General features: G+C 60.8%; 3 protein-coding genes across 4 annotated transcripts in view; 2 read left to right on the forward strand and 1 right to left on the reverse strand.

Moving 5' to 3' along the window:
- Nucleotides 1–269: 269 nt before the first annotated feature.
- Nucleotides 270–11,457, forward strand: CFAP73 (cilia and flagella associated protein 73). The gene is made up of 7 exons (XM_057411264.1): nt 270–413; nt 878–962; nt 1,068–1,172; nt 1,239–1,439; nt 1,535–1,756; nt 2,032–2,190; nt 11,283–11,457. The coding sequence occupies exons 1-7, from the start codon at nt 355–357 to the stop codon at nt 11,313–11,315; spliced, it is 864 nt and encodes a 287-aa protein (XP_057267247.1). The 5' UTR covers nt 270–354; the 3' UTR covers nt 11,316–11,457.
- Nucleotides 2,939–10,343, reverse strand: DDX54 (DEAD-box helicase 54). The gene is given in 21 exon segments (XM_057411248.1): nt 2,939–3,232; nt 3,235–3,284; nt 3,286–3,405; nt 3,540–3,644; nt 3,725–3,838; nt 3,910–4,055; nt 4,164–4,370; nt 4,452–4,525; nt 4,617–4,838; nt 5,011–5,145; nt 5,814–6,024; nt 6,494–6,625; nt 6,736–6,797; nt 6,975–7,096; nt 7,204–7,299; nt 7,528–7,569; nt 7,673–7,722; nt 8,303–8,488; nt 8,561–8,631; nt 8,714–8,852; nt 10,299–10,343. Coding segments are annotated over 21 exon segments (2,553 nt in total). The 5' UTR covers nt 10,341–10,343; the 3' UTR covers nt 2,939–3,005.
- Nucleotides 11,458–14,192: 2,735 nt separating the features above from the next.
- The window catches only part of TPCN1 (two pore segment channel 1), a 46,187-nt gene continuing 44,375 nt past the window's right edge, over nt 14,193–16,004 (forward strand). For both annotated transcript variants that reach the window (XM_057411251.1, XM_057411249.1), the window contains exon 1: nt 14,193–15,018. Coding sequence is in view for 1 of the 2 variants with exons in the window: in XM_057411249.1 (XP_057267232.1) it covers nt 14,907–15,018 (112 nt within the window). In the remaining variant the exon portion in view is untranslated. The remainder of the gene's footprint in view (nt 15,019–16,004) is intronic.

Here is a 16,004-nt window from a genome sequence, read left to right on the forward strand (position 1 = left end):
GCATTCCTGGGCACGCAGAGAGGTGAAGTGTGCTGAGAGCAGTGAGAGATGGAGGAGGGATGGGGACACCCCTGAGCGCTCAGTGGGGCAGTGCGTGGGATCTGTTCGTGTGCGGTGCTCTCTGAAGGGGCGATGGAGGCTGGAGCAGGGTCTGAGGGCTGGGGGCCTGCGGTTCAGGGTGGGTTTAGAGGGCTGCAAGTGTCCCCAGGAGCCTGAGTGCAGGCCCTGTGCTTGGAGCCAGGCCCGGAAAACCCCAGGGAGCAGCCGGAGGCTCCGGCTGCCCTTGGCAACGGTGTTGTGCTGCCGCCATCCCGGCTGCCCCGAGTCCTCCGTGCTGGGAAGGCACCAGCAGGGATGGCCTTGGACCTGGAGGAGCGTTTGAGCAGGGCTTTCCGGGACAAGCTGCGGCTGCTGTGAGTCAGATCCCTTGGGATGGGCAGAGGTGCTCCCCGACACGCTCCCGCGTGGCTTTCACACCATTCCCCCTGCTCCAGGAGCAGAGCTCCTGCTGCCTCCCTGGGAAGGAGGGATCTGCAGAGCTGCTGCCCTGCTGTGGGCTATGGGGAGGCAGAGGGGGATGCCCCAGGGTCTAATCAGAGAGCCAAGGTTGTGCCAAGATGCCCATCCCCTTCCTTGGAATGCTGCTCCAAGTGGGGTGAGGCTGAAGCGGGGAGGGAGGGTGAGTGGTAACTGGGAAGGCAGGGATAAAACCACCACCAACTCCTGCGTGGAAAAGCAGGCCCGGCTCCTGGTGCCGAGCCCAGGCAGGCAGCAGTGGCCCCTGGGGGTCATGTTCGTGCCACGGAGGTGGGTTCCCCCCTCCTGGGCACGGTGAGCTCCACACAGCCCATGGCAGGACGGTGCCAGTGCCCGGCAGTGTCACGCTGCGGCCTTCCATGCGCTTGCTGCTGAAGAGACGGGAGGTGGCGGAGGTGGAGCGGGAGCTGCAGAGGCAGCGGGAGGTAAGGGCGGACCCCGGCCCCTCCGTGTGTCCCCTGCCTGGGTGCTGCACCCCTGGCACAGCACGGGCTGTCCATAGGACGCTGCCATCCCTGATGTCCCCACAGGAGTTCCGGCAGAGGATGGAGCGCCTGGCACAGCGCCGGCAGCAGCTGGACCAGAGGGAACGGCAGCTCCGGGACGTTGTCCTCAAATTCACTGCCTTCCTCAAGGTGCTGTGCAAGGGTTGGGGCTGGGGTGGCCATGGGGGTCCTGCTGACCCCGTCCCCACACCACAGGCTTCAGCAGCGAGGCAGGAGCGGGTGCTGCAGCGTGCAGCAGAGGCGCAGGTACAGGCAGCGGAGCAGGATGCTAAGGCCGCCCGCCTGCACCAGCATCTTGCAGGGCTGCAGCAGCGCAGGGACCGCCTAGCCCAGCGCCTCCGGAGCCTCCAGCGCTTCCACAGCTACCTGCAGGACGTGCTGGTCAGGATGGGGCAGGTGAGCACGTCCCAGGCTCATTGTGTGGGGCCAGCCCCATGTGGTGCAGCGGCCCCCCTACCCCTGCAGGCTCTGAGCCCCCTCTTGGTGCCCAGTTCCAGGATGTCCCATCCATGCTGGCCCATTTTGAGGCACTGCTGGCCCTGCGGGCAGCCCTGGCACAGGAGGCAGCAGCGGGGCAGGAGCGGCTGGCGCGGGGCTGGGCATGGCTCCGGGGGTACCGCGAGGAGACCCTCAGCGAGCTCCTGTGCATCGCCACTGAGCGGGCCCAGCTCCATGCGTGCCTGGAGGCTGCCCACCGTGAGGTGCTGCAGGGGGTAAGGAGGGACGTGGGGTGCATAAGGACCAGGAGAGGGGCAGCAGAAGGACCCCAAAACCTGACAAAGAGGGGGATGCCCAGTGTGGTGGTGGTGGGAAGCTGGCTTGCATCCACTGGGCTGAGCCAGCGTTCCCCATGCACCCATAAAGCAGCATCAGCTGTGCATGGGGGAAACAGCCAGGACCCCCGGGTGTCCCTGTCCCATCAGGGGAGGGGTTGCAGGGGACGTGGCTGGAAGGGGGGGGCAAGGGCTCTCTGCTGTTCTGTGCCCAGGAGTCCTGCTGGGCTCATGCCCAAAGCACAGCCACCGAGAAGACCCTGCTGCTGGCGCAGATCAAGCTGGCAGTGCTCAACCTCTTCCACCTCACCACTGCGCCGCTCAAGGTCTGCACAGACGTGGCCCTGGAGGACACCGAGGCGCAGCTGGACACGGTCAGTGCAGCCTCTCCCCCGGGCAGGGGCACACGGGGCTGTTCCTGTCCTCGGATGGCTGTGGCATCAGGCTCCCATCCACAGGTGCTGCTCTGCATGCAGGACCTGGCTGCCATCTGTGCTGAGCTGCAGCCCAGGCAGCTGGGGCCGTGTCCTGCAGCCACCAGTGTGCATCACAGGGGTGCCGGGGTGCCACCGAGCCACGAGTAACCCCTTGGGACCACCGCTGCCATGGCCAGCATGGAGCCACAGCACTGGGAATGGAGGTCACTGCCTGACACATCTGGGAACCCACAAGAGGCAGCGCGAGGGGCAGTGGCAAGGCACAGTGGGGTGGCACTGCACTGGGGCAGGGGATGTGACACCCCAAGGCAGAGCCTGACCCTCTGGGGTACCCTCCTGCAAGCGGGACCTGGGTACCACACAGTGGGGGAGCTGCTGCTCATGTTCAGGCATCTCCCATCAAAATATTCCCTATCCCTGGCAGTGTTCAAGGCCAGGTTGGACACAGGGGCTTGCAGCAAGCTGCTCTAGTGGAAGGGGTCCCTGCCCATGGCAGGGGTTGGAACTGGATGAGCTTTAAGGTCCCTTCAACCCAAATCAATCCATGATTATAACCCAGCCGTGCACCCGCAGCACTTGTTTGGTTTAGGACTGCGCCTGGTGGTGGCCCAAAGAGGAATCACCCCAGGCACAGTGCTTTTAGCAAGGACAAAGAGGAGCCCGAGTCCTCCAAACCGGCCGCGTATTTAATGCCCCTTTCCCCCGTGCCCAGCCCAGGCGAGGGGGGAGCCGCCGGGGCTCAGCCCCCATCCCTACACCCTCTTCCTCATCTTGCCCTTTTTGGTGCCCTGCACCCTGCGCCCGAAGGCCATCTGCCGCAGCTCCTGCACGCGCTGCCGGTTGCGGGCCTTGAGGCGCTTCAGCGCCCCGCTCTGCAGGAACCGCTGCTTGGCCGCTCTCTTGCGCTGCTTCAGGATCTGCTGCTTGTTCTTCAGCTCCGAGCGCACCCGGGCCGGGGCCTGCGTGGGCCCTGCAGGGGGCACACGGCCAGGCTTGGGGTGAGGCAATGGGGAGGATGATGGGGGGGGCTTCACCCCTTGCTCCAGGTACTCACCGCGCCGGTGCTTCCCGCGGAACTGCCCCCGGCTGTGTCCCTCTTCCTCATCCTCATCCCGCTCGTCAACCTTGTACTTCTGCTTCCACTTCTCATAGCTGGGCCGGTGCGTTAAGGGGATGTGTGGTGGCTCCCCATTGCCTGACCCACTGCGGTGTCTGACCAGCCTCCCCCCCCTGCCGTGGGTATGGGATGGCTCCCCAGGAGCAGGGCACAGTCACAGGCAGGATACAGGTTGTTCTTGTAGGAGCTGCTGATGTAGCGCCCGCTCTCCGTCTTCACCTTCTTCTTGTCCTCCTGGCCCGTCTGCCCCACAAAACGCTTCTTCTTGCGGTCCCTGTGGGAGAGGGGAGAGCGGTGGAACCCCCCCCAGCCCTGATCCCACTCCCCCCCAGCCCACGGACAGTCCCCACTCACCACTTGAGCAGCTGCTTGCTCTTGTTGAGGTTGTGGTTTTCATCGCCCATGAGATCCAGCACGGCTCCGGCTGCCTGCTGCTCGAAGGGGCTGCCCTCGCCACCAACACTCAGCCTGCAAAGGGCAGGCGGTGAGAGCAGCCCCGCTGGGGCAGGGCAGCAGCAGGAGCCCCCCCTCAGACTCACCCCCTCTCGCTCTCAAAGTCCTTGGGCCTGTATGGGATGTAGAAGTCCTTGTCCTGCTGCGCCGACTGCTGCAGCTTCTTCCTGGGGCCGCCTTCTCCCCCTCGGCCCTGCTTTCGCTTCTGGCCCGAGATGCTGGAGAACACGTCCTGGAAGGGATCAAGGGAGGACCCTGCAAACCACTGCATCAGCCCCCAGCACAGCCTAGAGCTCCCGGTCCGTGTGTCCATGGCCAGCCCCCAGCCCTGCCCCATTACCTGGAGGTCTTCCTCCTTGTCGCCTTCTCTTTCTCCCTCCTCAGGGGCAGGGGGTGCCGGGCACAGCCCCTGCCCTTTGAGAGCTGCCGCCCGCTTCTCCTGCTGCCCGCGCTGGTACTTCTCAATGAGGGCACGGTCGTGGCGCCGCTTGGAGCGCATCACGGTGCTGGCCGGCGTCCGGGATGTGGCGTTGATCTCAAAGATGGTCTGATCCCAGAGCGGGAATGGGATGAGCGGCACGGACCTTCCCTCCCACCCAGTCAAGACAGAGAACGGGTCTCAACTCACCGCCTTGGACTTGTAGGTTTTAATGCTGTCCACAAACTTCAGCCTCTCCAGCTCCGTGTCTTCAAAGCGAGCGCCTGAGGAACACAGCGAGGGAGAGGGGCACAGATCAGTTCCCTGGTGATGGGAATGGGGGTCCCCTCCCTCGGTGTCCCCAAAGCAACTCACTGAAGAGTGGGTGGATGCCAAGCTGGGACACGTCCATGTCTTTTGTCCTCTTGATGGACTCGGGCGAGGGGCCGGGCCGGGACCTCAGGTACTGCTTGTGGGCATTGTCAGCCACACGGCGCAGGCTCCGCAGCTCGAGAGAGCCCTCGTGGTCCGTGAGCAGCAGGCACTCCTCATCGTCCACCAGGCTCTGGGGGACACGGCCCAGGACCCCACCAGCATCTGCAGTACCAGGAGACACCACATCAGCGTGTTGGCATGGCAGCAGCATAGGATTTAATAGAGCAAATGGCCATGGAGAGCTCAGTGGTGTTAAATCAGCATCCCCAACATGCCTGGGGGAACATACCCCTCCATGAAATGGATAAAACCAGTGTCCCAGTCTGGACCTTACCAGCAGGCATCTCCTGGGTACCAGCGAGGACAAGCGGGTGCCCCAGGAAGAGATGGAGGTCAAAGACATAGGGCATCTCATCAGGAGCCACCAGTGAGTAGGCAGTGCCGCTCCGGCCAGCTCGGGCCACACGACCTGGAAAGGGATGGAGGAGAGTGGGAAACCAGAGCCCAAGCCTGATGGAAGCCCAGCAGGGACTTACTGGTGCCATTGGGAGCACATGCATGTGACATTTACTAGGTGGGCATGGGTGGCAAGGGGATGTGGGTTGTTGGGAAGGGGGAAAAGGGGAGCTCATCGTGGTGCCATCGGAAAGGGAAGGCACCAGCCCTGCTCCCAGAGTCGAGGGGGGAGATCAGGGATGTTTCTGACACTGCTTTGTCCCCTGATGTCACCTCCTGCCCCAGAGATATCCCCATCGAGGCAGGATCAGCAGTGCCAGCCTAACAGGGACAAGGGGTAATGGGTTCAAACTGAAACAGGGGAAGTTTAGATTGGATATAAGGAGGAAATTCTTTCCTGTTAGGGTGCTGAGGCACTGGAATGGGTTGCCCAAGGAAGTTGTGAATGCTCCATCCCTGGCAGTGCTCAAGGCCAGGTTGGACAGAGCCTTGGGTGCCATGGTTTAGTGTGAGGTGTCCCTGCCCATGGCAGTGGGGTTGGAACTGGATGATCTTAAGGTCCTTTCCAACCCAAACCATTCTGTGATTCTATGAAACAGGGGACAAGGGACTCGCACCCTCCTTGTCACCACGAGGGACCCCCGGGTTGCAATGCACCCTGCGCAGGGCACCGGCACCCACCGACACGATGCAGGAAGAGCTTGGCCTTGGCGGGGAAGCTGTAGTTGATGACATTGTCCAGCATGGGGATGTCGAGCCCTCGGGCGGCCACGTCGGTGACCAGCAGCACCGGGCACTTGCCGTGGGAGAACTTGGCGATGTTGATCTTGCGGGCGGTCTGGTCCAGCGAGCTGTAGATGTGTGTGCAGCGGATGCCCTGCGCCGTCAGCAGCTGCGGAGCGGGGAACAGGGATCAGATCCCACCAGGGAACGCATCCACAGGCAAGAGACAGGGCCCCGGGAGCCCAGGGTGCCCACCCAGACCCCACATCCCGCTCTCTCCAAGGGGTAAGTGGATGCAGCACCCCCATGGTATCACATCCTGGGATTTCTCCTGCAACCCAGCAAAACAGAGGCAGAGACTCCAGCAAGGACGTGCCCAGAGAAGTGGTGAATGCTCCATCCCTGGCAGTGCTCAAGGCCAGGCTGGACAGAGCCTTGGGTGACATGGTCTGCTGTGAGGTGTCCCTGCCCATGCCATGGATTGGAACTGGATGATCTTAAGGTCCTTTCCAACCCAAACCATTCTATGATTCTATGCCCACCAGTGCAGACCCCAAGTGAGCCTGGGAAGCGGTCCCAGCCCCACCCCCCTGCCCTTTAACAGGGGTACAGGCTGGGCACCCCCAAATGCCACTTACCTCCTTGAGATACTCTGTGTGGTGCTTGGTGGCCACGAAGACGACCGTCTGGTCCTGGGGCTTCACCACAGTGCGGAGCAGATGGAGCAGCACAGCCGGCTTGTCATCCCCGCGCACGTGGAAGAAAGCCAGCTGCAAAGGGGGGGGGCACAGCTCAGCCCCACTGCGTCCCCACACCACAGGGTGCTTGCAGGGGTTAGGGGCACAAAGCCCACCTCAAGCTCCCCCCGAACCCATCTCACCTTGAGCTGCTCGCTGAGCTTGGACTCCACATCGAGCCGGATCAGCATGGGCTCGGTGAGGCCTGCGGGACGCGGTGACACACAGGCCACGTGTCACACGTGGGATGCGCTACCAGGACCAGCCCCACCGCTCGGCTCGGGGACACCCGCCTGGCCCAGCGCTATCCCAGCTCCGTTTTGGCAGTCCCGGCCCCAGCCCAGCCATGGGATCACGCCGTGTCCCTGCCCCGTGCTCTCACCAGCCCGGGCGAACTCCACGAGCAGCTTGGGCAGCGTGGCGGAGAAGAGCACGGTCTGGTGGCAATCCGGGAGCCGGGCGATGATCTCCTGGAGCTGCTCGGCAAAGCCCATCTCAAAGAGCCTGCAGGGAGGGGACACGGGACATGGCAGCGCCTGTTCGGTCCCTCTGTGCCCAGCCCACCCCATGGGCGGGGACCCCCCCCCAGCCCCGGGGACCCCACTGCGGACCTGTCGGCCTCGTCGAACACCACGTACTCCACCGTGTGCAGCTTCAGTTTCATCTCCACCGCCACATGCACCAGGCGCCCAGGAGTGGCAATGATTCTGCAGGGACAGAGCTGGTGATGGGAGCTGGTTGGGGGGGGGCTCAGTGTCCCCACTCCATTGTGGGTACAGGTCCCAAATCCAACCTAATACAGACTCCACTGTCCCCCCTGGGGAGCACAGGAAGATGCTCCAAGGGAACACCGAGATGCATCCATCAGGTGTACTGGCTGCAAGCACCACCAATGCCACTTCCCCACTGTGTCCCCTCCCCATGGCCCCACTCACATGTCAGGGTTCTCATGCAGGGCAGCGAACTGGTCCTCCATCCTGTGGGAGCGGGGAGAGGCTGGGACATACCGGGTGGTACGGGGCAGCTCAGCCCCTCGCCAGGCTCCGCGGAGGCTTTAGTGGGGTCATGGGGACAACTCACTTGTCTCCTCCCAGGATCAGGGCTGTCTTCAGGCCTGTGAACTTGCCCAGCTGCAGGGTGAGAAACAAACGTGTTGGGGGGGGGGTAAAACCAAACCCCTTCCCCTCTTTGTCCCCATTCACCCCACTGACCCTGTTGTTGTCCCCATTGTTGACCCCATTCACCCCGTTGTTCCCATTCACCCTGTTTTTGACCCCATTCACTCCATTGTTGTCCCCATTCACCCTGTTGTTGACCCCATTCACCCCACTGTTGACCCCACTCACCCCACTGTTGTCCCCATTCACCCCATTGTTGTCCCCATTCACCCCGTTGTTGACCCCATTCACCCCATTGTTGTCCCCACTCACCCCGTTGTTGTCCCCACTCACCCTGTTGACCCCATTCACCCCCCTGTTGACCCCATTCACCCTGTTGTTGTCCCCATTCACCCTGTTGTTGTCCCCATTCACCCTGTTGTTGACCCCATTCACCCCGTTATTGTCCCCATTCACCCCCCTGTTGACCCCACTGTTGACCCCATTCACCCCCCTGTTCACCCCACTCACCCCGTTGTTGACCCCATTCACCCCGTTGTTGTCCCCACTCACCCCATTGTTGTCCCCACTCACCCCGTTGTTGACCCCATACCTCTTTGGTGAACTTGAGGGTCTGCAGGGCCAGCTCTCGGGTGGGTGACAGGATGAGGGCGCGCGCCCCGGCCTGGCTGGGCGCCTTGAGCCTCTCGAACATGGGGATGAGGAAGCACGCCGTCTTCCCGCTGCCCGTCCGCGCCATCGCCACCACGTCCCGGCCGCGCAGGATGGCGGGGATGCTCTGCGGCACACGGCACCGTCACCGGCACCGTCCCACCGGCACCGTCCCGTGGTGGGGACCCACCGCGCTCACCTTCCTCTGGATGGGGGTGGGCACCTTGTAGCCCTTCTTCATGATGCCCTTGAAGACGGGGTAGCTGAGGCCTGCGGGGATGGGGATGGGTGAAGGGGTGCAGGTGAGGGACGGTCCCCACTCGGGTACCGCTGCCCCAGGCCCCACACACACCCATTGACTGGAAGCCACCGGATTTCTTCTTCTTCTGGTTCTGGGCCCGCACCAGGGCCCGTGTGTCCGGTTCAGCATCGGCCTCTGCATCATCCTCCTCCTTGGTGCTGGGGAAGGCGGGCAGCGGGGACACAGGGACCTGGGGACAGTGGGGACACGGCTGCGGCCACAGTGGTGCCAGGGGCTGCAGCTCTGCATTGCCAGCATGGAGGGCATGGACAATGGTGCTGGGGACATTGATACTGGGACAGCAATACTGGGGATACTGGCACTGGGACAGCAGCATGGGAGGCATCAATATTGGGAATGGTTACTTACACTGGTAATGGGGATATCAGTACTGGGACACTGAGACTGGGACATCAGTATGGGGAACATCAGTACTGGGACACCAGTACAAGGGACACTGGTACTGGGACACTGGCACTGGGACACCAGTATGGGAGATATCAGTACTGGGACACTGATACTGGGAGAGCAAGGTAGGGGACATCAGTATTGAGAATGGTTACTTACACTGGTAATGGGGATATTGGTACTGAGACACCAGTATGGGGGTATATCAGTAGTGGGACACTGGCACTGGGACACCAGTATGGGGGACATCAGTACTGGGACATCTGTACTGGGACACCAGTACATGGGACACTGGTACTGGGACACTGGCACTGGGACACCGATATGGAGGACACCAGTATGGGGGATATCAATACTGGGACATCGGTACTGGGACACCAGTATGGGGGATATCAGTACTGGGACACTGGCACTGGGACACCAGTATGGGGAATATCAGTACTGGGACATCAGTACTGGGACACCACTACAAGGGACACTGGTACTGGGACACCAGTATGGGGGATATCAGTACTGGGACATCGGTACTGGGACACCAGTATGGGGGATATCAGTACTGGGACATCGGTACTGGGACACCAGTATGGTGGATATCAGTACTGGGACATCAGTACTGGGACACCAGTATGGGGGATATCAGCACTGGGACATCAGCACTGGGACACCAGTACGGTGGATATTAGTACTGGGACACCAGTATGGGGGATATCAGCACTGGGACATAGGTACTGGAACACCAGTACGGGGGATATCAGTACTGGGACATCGGTACTGGGACACCAGTACAAGGGACACCGGTACTGGGACACCAGTACGGGGGACACCAGTACAAGGGACACCGGTACTGGGACACCAGTACAAGGGACACTGGTACTGAGACACCAGTATGGGGGATATCAGTACTGGGCCACCAGTACAAGGGACACCGGTACTGGGACACCAGTACGGGGGATATCAGCACTGGGACACCAGTATGGTGGATATCAGCACTGGGACACCAGTATGGTGGATATCAGCACTGGGACATCAGTACTGGGACACCAGTACGGGGGATATCAGTACTGGGACACTGGTACTGGGGACACCGGTACCAGACCCAGCAACACGCGGTGGACGCGGGACACGTGCACCGGACACACGTGGCGCGCTGCCGCCGGCGCAGAGGACGCGGGAACGCGCGCGCCGTGGCCTCCCCCCTCCTCCCGTCCCCCCCCCCCCAACCCGGTACCGGCGCGTCCCGGGTCTGGCGGCGGGGTCGCGCAGGGGCCATGTCGGTAACGGCGGCGGAAGCGGAACTCACCCCACGCATGGCCCCGTTCCGCTTCGCTCCGCCCCTTCCGGGAACCGGAAGGGGCGGAGCGAAGCGGAACGGGGCCATGCGTGCAGCGGGCTCTGCCCCGGTGCCATGGGGGGGTCGCCGCTGCTGCCGCCGTCCTCGGGCATCCTTCGTGGACGAGTCCTTGTTCGGGAACCCCGTGGCCTCTCGTCCCCCTCCGCCCGCATTCGCCCCGCCATGGGCTGATGCTGCCGGGTCCGGGTCCAGGTCCAGGCCGAGCGGCCAGCGGAGGTGAGTGGGGTCCCGGGGGTACGGTTGTACCCGTACCTCCGGTATTGCGGGTATTGGGTTGGAAGGGATCTTAAAGCTCATCCAGCTCCAAGTCCTTGATACCTTCCATTGGAGCAGCTTGCTCCAAGCCCCTGTGTCCAGCCTGGCCTTGAACACTGCCAGGGATGGGGCAGCCACAGCTTCTCTGGGCACCCTGTGCCAGCGCCTCAGCACCCTCACAGGGATGAGCTTCCTTATCTCCAACCTGAACTTCCCCTCTTTCAGTTTGAACCCATCGCCCCATGTCCTGTTGCTGCAGTCCCTGATGAGCTCTTGCCAGATTAACTGCGTGGCCTTGTGTGGGCTGATTTACAACCCTGAGAGGCTCCTGGAGCTGTTTCTTTCACAGCCATTTACCTGTTTCTAAGGAGGAACCTGCATTGGTTTGAGAGAAGGCACCTGGTCCTGGTGTTGCAGCTCCTGCGCTCTGTCTCCTCTATACACAGTAAAACCCTAGCTCAGGAATCCCTGTAGCCTTGCTTATGTCTAAGTCTCTATATTCAATATCCAGGAGTGGGCGGGTGGCCCACAGGAGGGTGCTGGGTGACCCTGATGCTCCCCCGTGTGCAGTGGCCGGTCCTGGTGCACGGTTCCTGTGTCCCGCAGGCTGAGAGGCCACGCTCCATCCTTCTGCGATGAGTCCCTGTTCGGCCCGGCCCGCGCCGCTCCTCGCATGACCAAGGAAGATGTAGCCAAGCTCCAGGCTCTGCTCTGGAGCCCCCCGCCTGCACCCCGCGCCCAGCCTGGCCTCTCCCGCTGCTGCAGGGGCTCCCCGGTAAGAGCTGCCCACGCGCCGGCCGCAGCGGGCTCGGAGGTGTCGCGACGGGACACATCCTGTGTGTGGAAGCGTCCCGAGAGCGAGCCTCGCTCCGCAGGCAGAGCACGACCCCAGTCTCTGGACTGCCCAAGCACCCCCTTGGATGGGCCCTGCCGGGCTTTGGACAACCCCAAGCCAGGAAGGTGTAAAAACGGGGGTCCCTTGACAGCCCCCGCTGCCCCTCGGGTGCTGGGTCGGTCACAGCGTGTGTCTGGACCTCCTTTGGCCAGGAGCAGCACGGCAGTGAGTACCTGCAAGGCCAGGCCTCCCTGGAAGTGAAGCCAGACGTCCCTCTGGATGCCTACCCAAGACCTCCTGATGGGCAAGTCCATGGGGACCCGGCGCCTTTCCATGGCTGGAAATGAAGGATGGGGCTGCTCTGTGCTGGGAGCCGTGCGTGCCCGCAGTGCCAAGCGGGCAGTGACCTCTCTTCGCGGGGCACGCTCCTGCAGCACCAGAGTGGGACAGCCTTGGTGGTGACAGCAGCTTCCATTGACTGCCCAGTGGTCATCAGAGGTGCGGTAATGGGTCAGGTTCCTTCTGACCCATTAGGAAGGGTCCAGCTGGGAAGTTGGAGCAGCAGGAGACAGGACTGCCTGCAGCATGGAGTCCAGGAGAAGGACCAGGCACAGGTACTGCTATAGCGGAGTGTGGTGGGGACGGGCAGGGACAGAGCTATGGTCTGAGGGTCCTGATGGCACCTCCGCTGACCAGCTCCATGAGAGGAGTCCTGCTGTGTCCTCCCTCATGTGTACAGCCACAGCATCGCTCGTGCTCGACAGGCCTGCAGGAGATCTCTAGTCCAACCTGCTCAAGCAGGTGACTGGGCTTGGGCTGCTCTCCTGTCAGTGAGGTGTGGAAGCCCTCAAGGACAGAGGGGCAGGCACAACCTCTGACCCTGCTTGATTGTCCTTGGGGTGAAAAGTTTCCCTTGATATCCAGGCAGAGCCTTTCTTGATCCGGTTTGTGTCTGTTCTCATTCTGCTCTGCACAGAACTTGCCTCAGTCCTCATGGTCACCTCCTCTTCCCAGGTACAGGCTGCTCTGAAGCCCCCTAAAACCATCCCTGCTCCAGGCTGAATGAGCCCCAATCCCTCAGCCCCTGTGCACAGGACGTGCTCCAGCCCTGGCCATCCGGGTGGCTCTCTGCTGGCCTTTCATCAGTGCTTTAATGGTCCCCTCTGGCAAGGAAGGAGAAGGTGAGGACTGGCATCACCCTGTGTCCTGCTGCTGGTGGGATGCCCCTGGACTGGTTGGGGTTTGTGATGGAGAAGGATCTGCCACAGGCATTTCAGCAGCTTCTGGTGATGAGGACGTGCTGAGTGAACGTGATCCTGCGGTTTGTACTGAGGGTCATGGGGTGCTGTCACAGCAACACCAAGCTCATCACTGAATAAATAGTCCAAGGCAAATCTGCTGGGCCTCATGTTTGGACCGTGGGCTGCTGCTGTGTGATCTGCACATGGGTAGCGTGTCCAAAGGCTGGCTGAGCAGAGCAGCTCCTCCATGTCCATTCCTGAGGTGGGAAAGTGCAGCTCAGTCTGAGGGAATACAGGTAGGGAGGCACATAAAGGACACGGACTGGGCGACCTGGGGTCTGCTCCCCTGGGCAGGGAGGCTGCAGGGAAGTCACTGGGAGCTTGGTAACTCCCACACAAAGGGAACCGTTCCCTCAAATTCAGTCAAGGACAAACCCAGCCAGGGTAAGGGCATCACTCTGCCCCCAGGAATGCCTTTATTGCCACCTCGAGCAGCAGCAGGACTGGGGTTAGACCCACCTCAGCACACCAAGGGCACTGGAGCTTAGGCAGCCAGCCAGGGGCCTGTGATTCTGGTCCAGTTTGTTGGCAAGAAAGGTTATTCTTGCTCTTGAAAGGCAGGAGAGCTCAATCTCAAACAGTAAGTTGTGTTGTCATGCTCTGGTGTCCTCCCGGCCAGCCCTGGCAGGCTCTGCCTTAGTGCAAGTGCTGTCCAGCTGGGTAAAGACTGCAGCGACACAGAGGCAGTTGGAGCATCAGGGGATGCTGATGGGGCTGAGGCTGTTCAGCTTCGTGTGGATGCCAGCACGGTGCCAAACAAGCCTGCAGGTGTCTCAAGTGGGCTGGGAGAGAAACCGAAGTGTGATTTGGACACTAGATGGAGACAAGAGGGTTAAGGATTGACACAAGAGCCAGAGCCCTGGTCCCTAGCAGCGGGTGGATGAGTGGGATCCACTGAAGGGAGTCAGCAGCAATCTGGGCTAACCGCCCCAAAATGTAAGCCGTGGGTAACTTCCTCACTCTTTACACCACACGGACCGTATTGCTTACAGTATAAATGGGGTGAATGGATTTTGTCCTGTGGTTCTCACTCACATTTGACTCTTTAGTGCTGCCCTGTCCTCTTGTTCTACCAGAGCTGTGCATCCATCACATGAGCCAAAGCTGCTCTGTTACTGCTGTGGGCTGCCCTGCCTGCAGGAGGCTGATGCTTGTGTGCAGCCAACACCAAACGTGCATGAAATGAGGCTGGGGCTGGAACTAGGTGATCTGAAGGTGCTTTCCAGCCCTATCTATTCTGTGATTTGAGCGGGCCGGGGGCGGCGGGGCCTCGGGGAGGGCCTCGGAGGGGAGCGGGGCGGGGCCCGGCCCCCCCAGCGCGGTGCCAGCCCCGTCTCGGTGTCCCTGTCTCCCGCAGGCCGCGGTCCCGGGAGTTGTCCGCCGCGAAGCCGCACGTCCGGTGCCCCGGGGGGCTCGGCCTGTCGCTGAAGGGATGCGGCCTCCGCCGTGACGGAGATGGGGGAGTGACGGCAGCGCGGCGGTACCGGCTGTGGAGCGTCCCGTGACGCTGCCCAGGCCCTGCTTGAGTTTTCTCTTCCTCCAGCTCTTAAAGAGCCCCGAGACCTTGTGCCGGTGGCATCACCCAGTAGGAAAGCCCCCGAGAACTTCATGTGTGCGGCCTCAACCCGGCCTCTTTCCCCTCCGCACCTGGAGCTGAGGCGCTTTGGCATGGCAGGGGACAGAGCCGTGTGCGATGGTGACACTTAGCATCATGCTGGCTCTGGATGCGGCACTCCTGTTCGCTTCCTGCGCCGAGTGCTCAGGAGTTTGTCAAGAAGCACTTTCTTTTGCTTCCGTGCTGCGGTGCGAGCTGTGCGCTGACAGGAGCGGCCTGGACCTGGCTTTCTGCGTTTAGCTTTGGCGTAAATCCTGCCGGTGGGTCTGGTATCCTGTGCTGCGTTTTGAAAGCAAATCGCTAGATCCTGTTTGAGCTGTGGTCTCGAGAAATGGGTCCGCATACCTTTGTGTTCTTACGTATAGAAGACACCCCAGGTGGAGGAATCCCTGGGGAGAGTTTTTGACATCAATGTTACAAGTGGAACTGAAACAGGCATCGTTTAAAGTGCTTGGAGCAGGAGCCTCTGAAGGGAGAGGATGGCTGTAAGCATGGATGATGACGTTCCCCTTATCCTCACCCTGGATGACAGTGGAAGCAGCGCCTCAGCCCCCCTCGATGATGCGGACCGGGAGGAGCTGCCTAATGAAAGTAAGATCACTTTGTCGTTGTTTCCTGCCTGCTGTGCTGGCCTCGCTGCTTTCCCTCTTTGTAGTGGCTGCTCTTTGTAGTGCTTGCCAGGCCCTGAACCTCTGGGAGCTGTCACTCGGCAGCCCGGCCGCCTGCCTGGGAAAACCAGATCAGGAAGTTGCTTATTGTGTTGCTTGTTTACTCCCAGCACCGAGAGGAAGGACACTGGGTAGACAGGTCCTTCACTGCTGTTTCTAACACACATTTTTGTGGTTTCCGTGTAATAACCTGGGAGCTCATTGTCCTTAAGCTCAAATCTCCTTTCCTGCGCACTGGCATCTCCTTTCCTCAGCACTGGCCACTGTGCTGTACCTGTGGCCTGAGCTGGCAGATACAGCGGCTCTGATGATGTTCTGGAGGATTTTCCTATTCCTTTGCAACTCTTGTTTTGCCTGTTTCTAGTTTACGTTTTGATTTTTGCAGTTAGGTAAGTGATACATGGTGCTAAATCACTTTAACATCTTCAGTGTGTTCTTATCAAAGAAGCTGGAGTACTTTTAGACAATACACTTGTGTTAGTCCCAAAGTATTCAGTGGGACAGCGCCAGGCTGTGCATGTCAGGAGGGGAGGAAGCACAAGCCCATCTCTTGGAAGCATTGCTTTCTCCTCAGCATATCTCTGTCAAAGCCATGGCCCTGCACTGGGAGAGATGGGAGCAGCAGATGTGGTCGTGCACGTTCAGTGAGTCTCTGGTTTATGTTATACCTCACTGAATGTATTTGAGCAGTTTGGCTCAGCACAGCCTCTGACTTCCAATCTACATTGCAGGTGTATTGGCAGGTCTTGTGAGCCTATTCAAGCCCTTGCTGCCACGAGATTAACATTTGTAACAAATAAATAATTTCCTGGCTTGGCATCCCTTTTCCCTCCATTATACCTCTAATCCACACTGCCTCTGTGATCCTGTGCTGTGATTTCTCTATCACAACTGTGTGGCTTCTCTCAG

The sequence above is a fragment of the Pezoporus wallicus genome, unplaced genomic scaffold (assembly GCF_028554395.1).
Source record: "Pezoporus wallicus isolate ANWC-B61680 ecotype Strahan unplaced genomic scaffold, APGP_CSIRO_Pwel_v1 contig_6401, whole genome shotgun sequence".
In the NCBI taxonomy this organism is placed as follows: Eukaryota; Metazoa; Chordata; class Aves; order Psittaciformes; family Psittacidae; genus Pezoporus; species Pezoporus wallicus.

What these genes read in the sequence shown, in the direction of transcription:
- CFAP73 (XM_057411264.1), top strand. Translation starts at nt 355, where the DNA reads ATGGCCTTGGACCTGGAGGAGCGTTTGAGCAGGGCTTTCCGGGACAAG. An exon ending in ACCGTGAGGTGCTGCAGGGG is followed by an intron (nt 1,757 to 2,031) that starts GTAAGGAGGGAC and finishes TTCTGTGCCCAG; the next exon opens with GAGTCCTGCTGGGCTCATGC. An exon ending in CCGAGGCGCAGCTGGACACG is followed by an intron (nt 2,191 to 11,282) that starts GTCAGTGCAGCC and finishes TGTGTCCCGCAG; the next exon opens with GCTGAGAGGCCACGCTCCAT.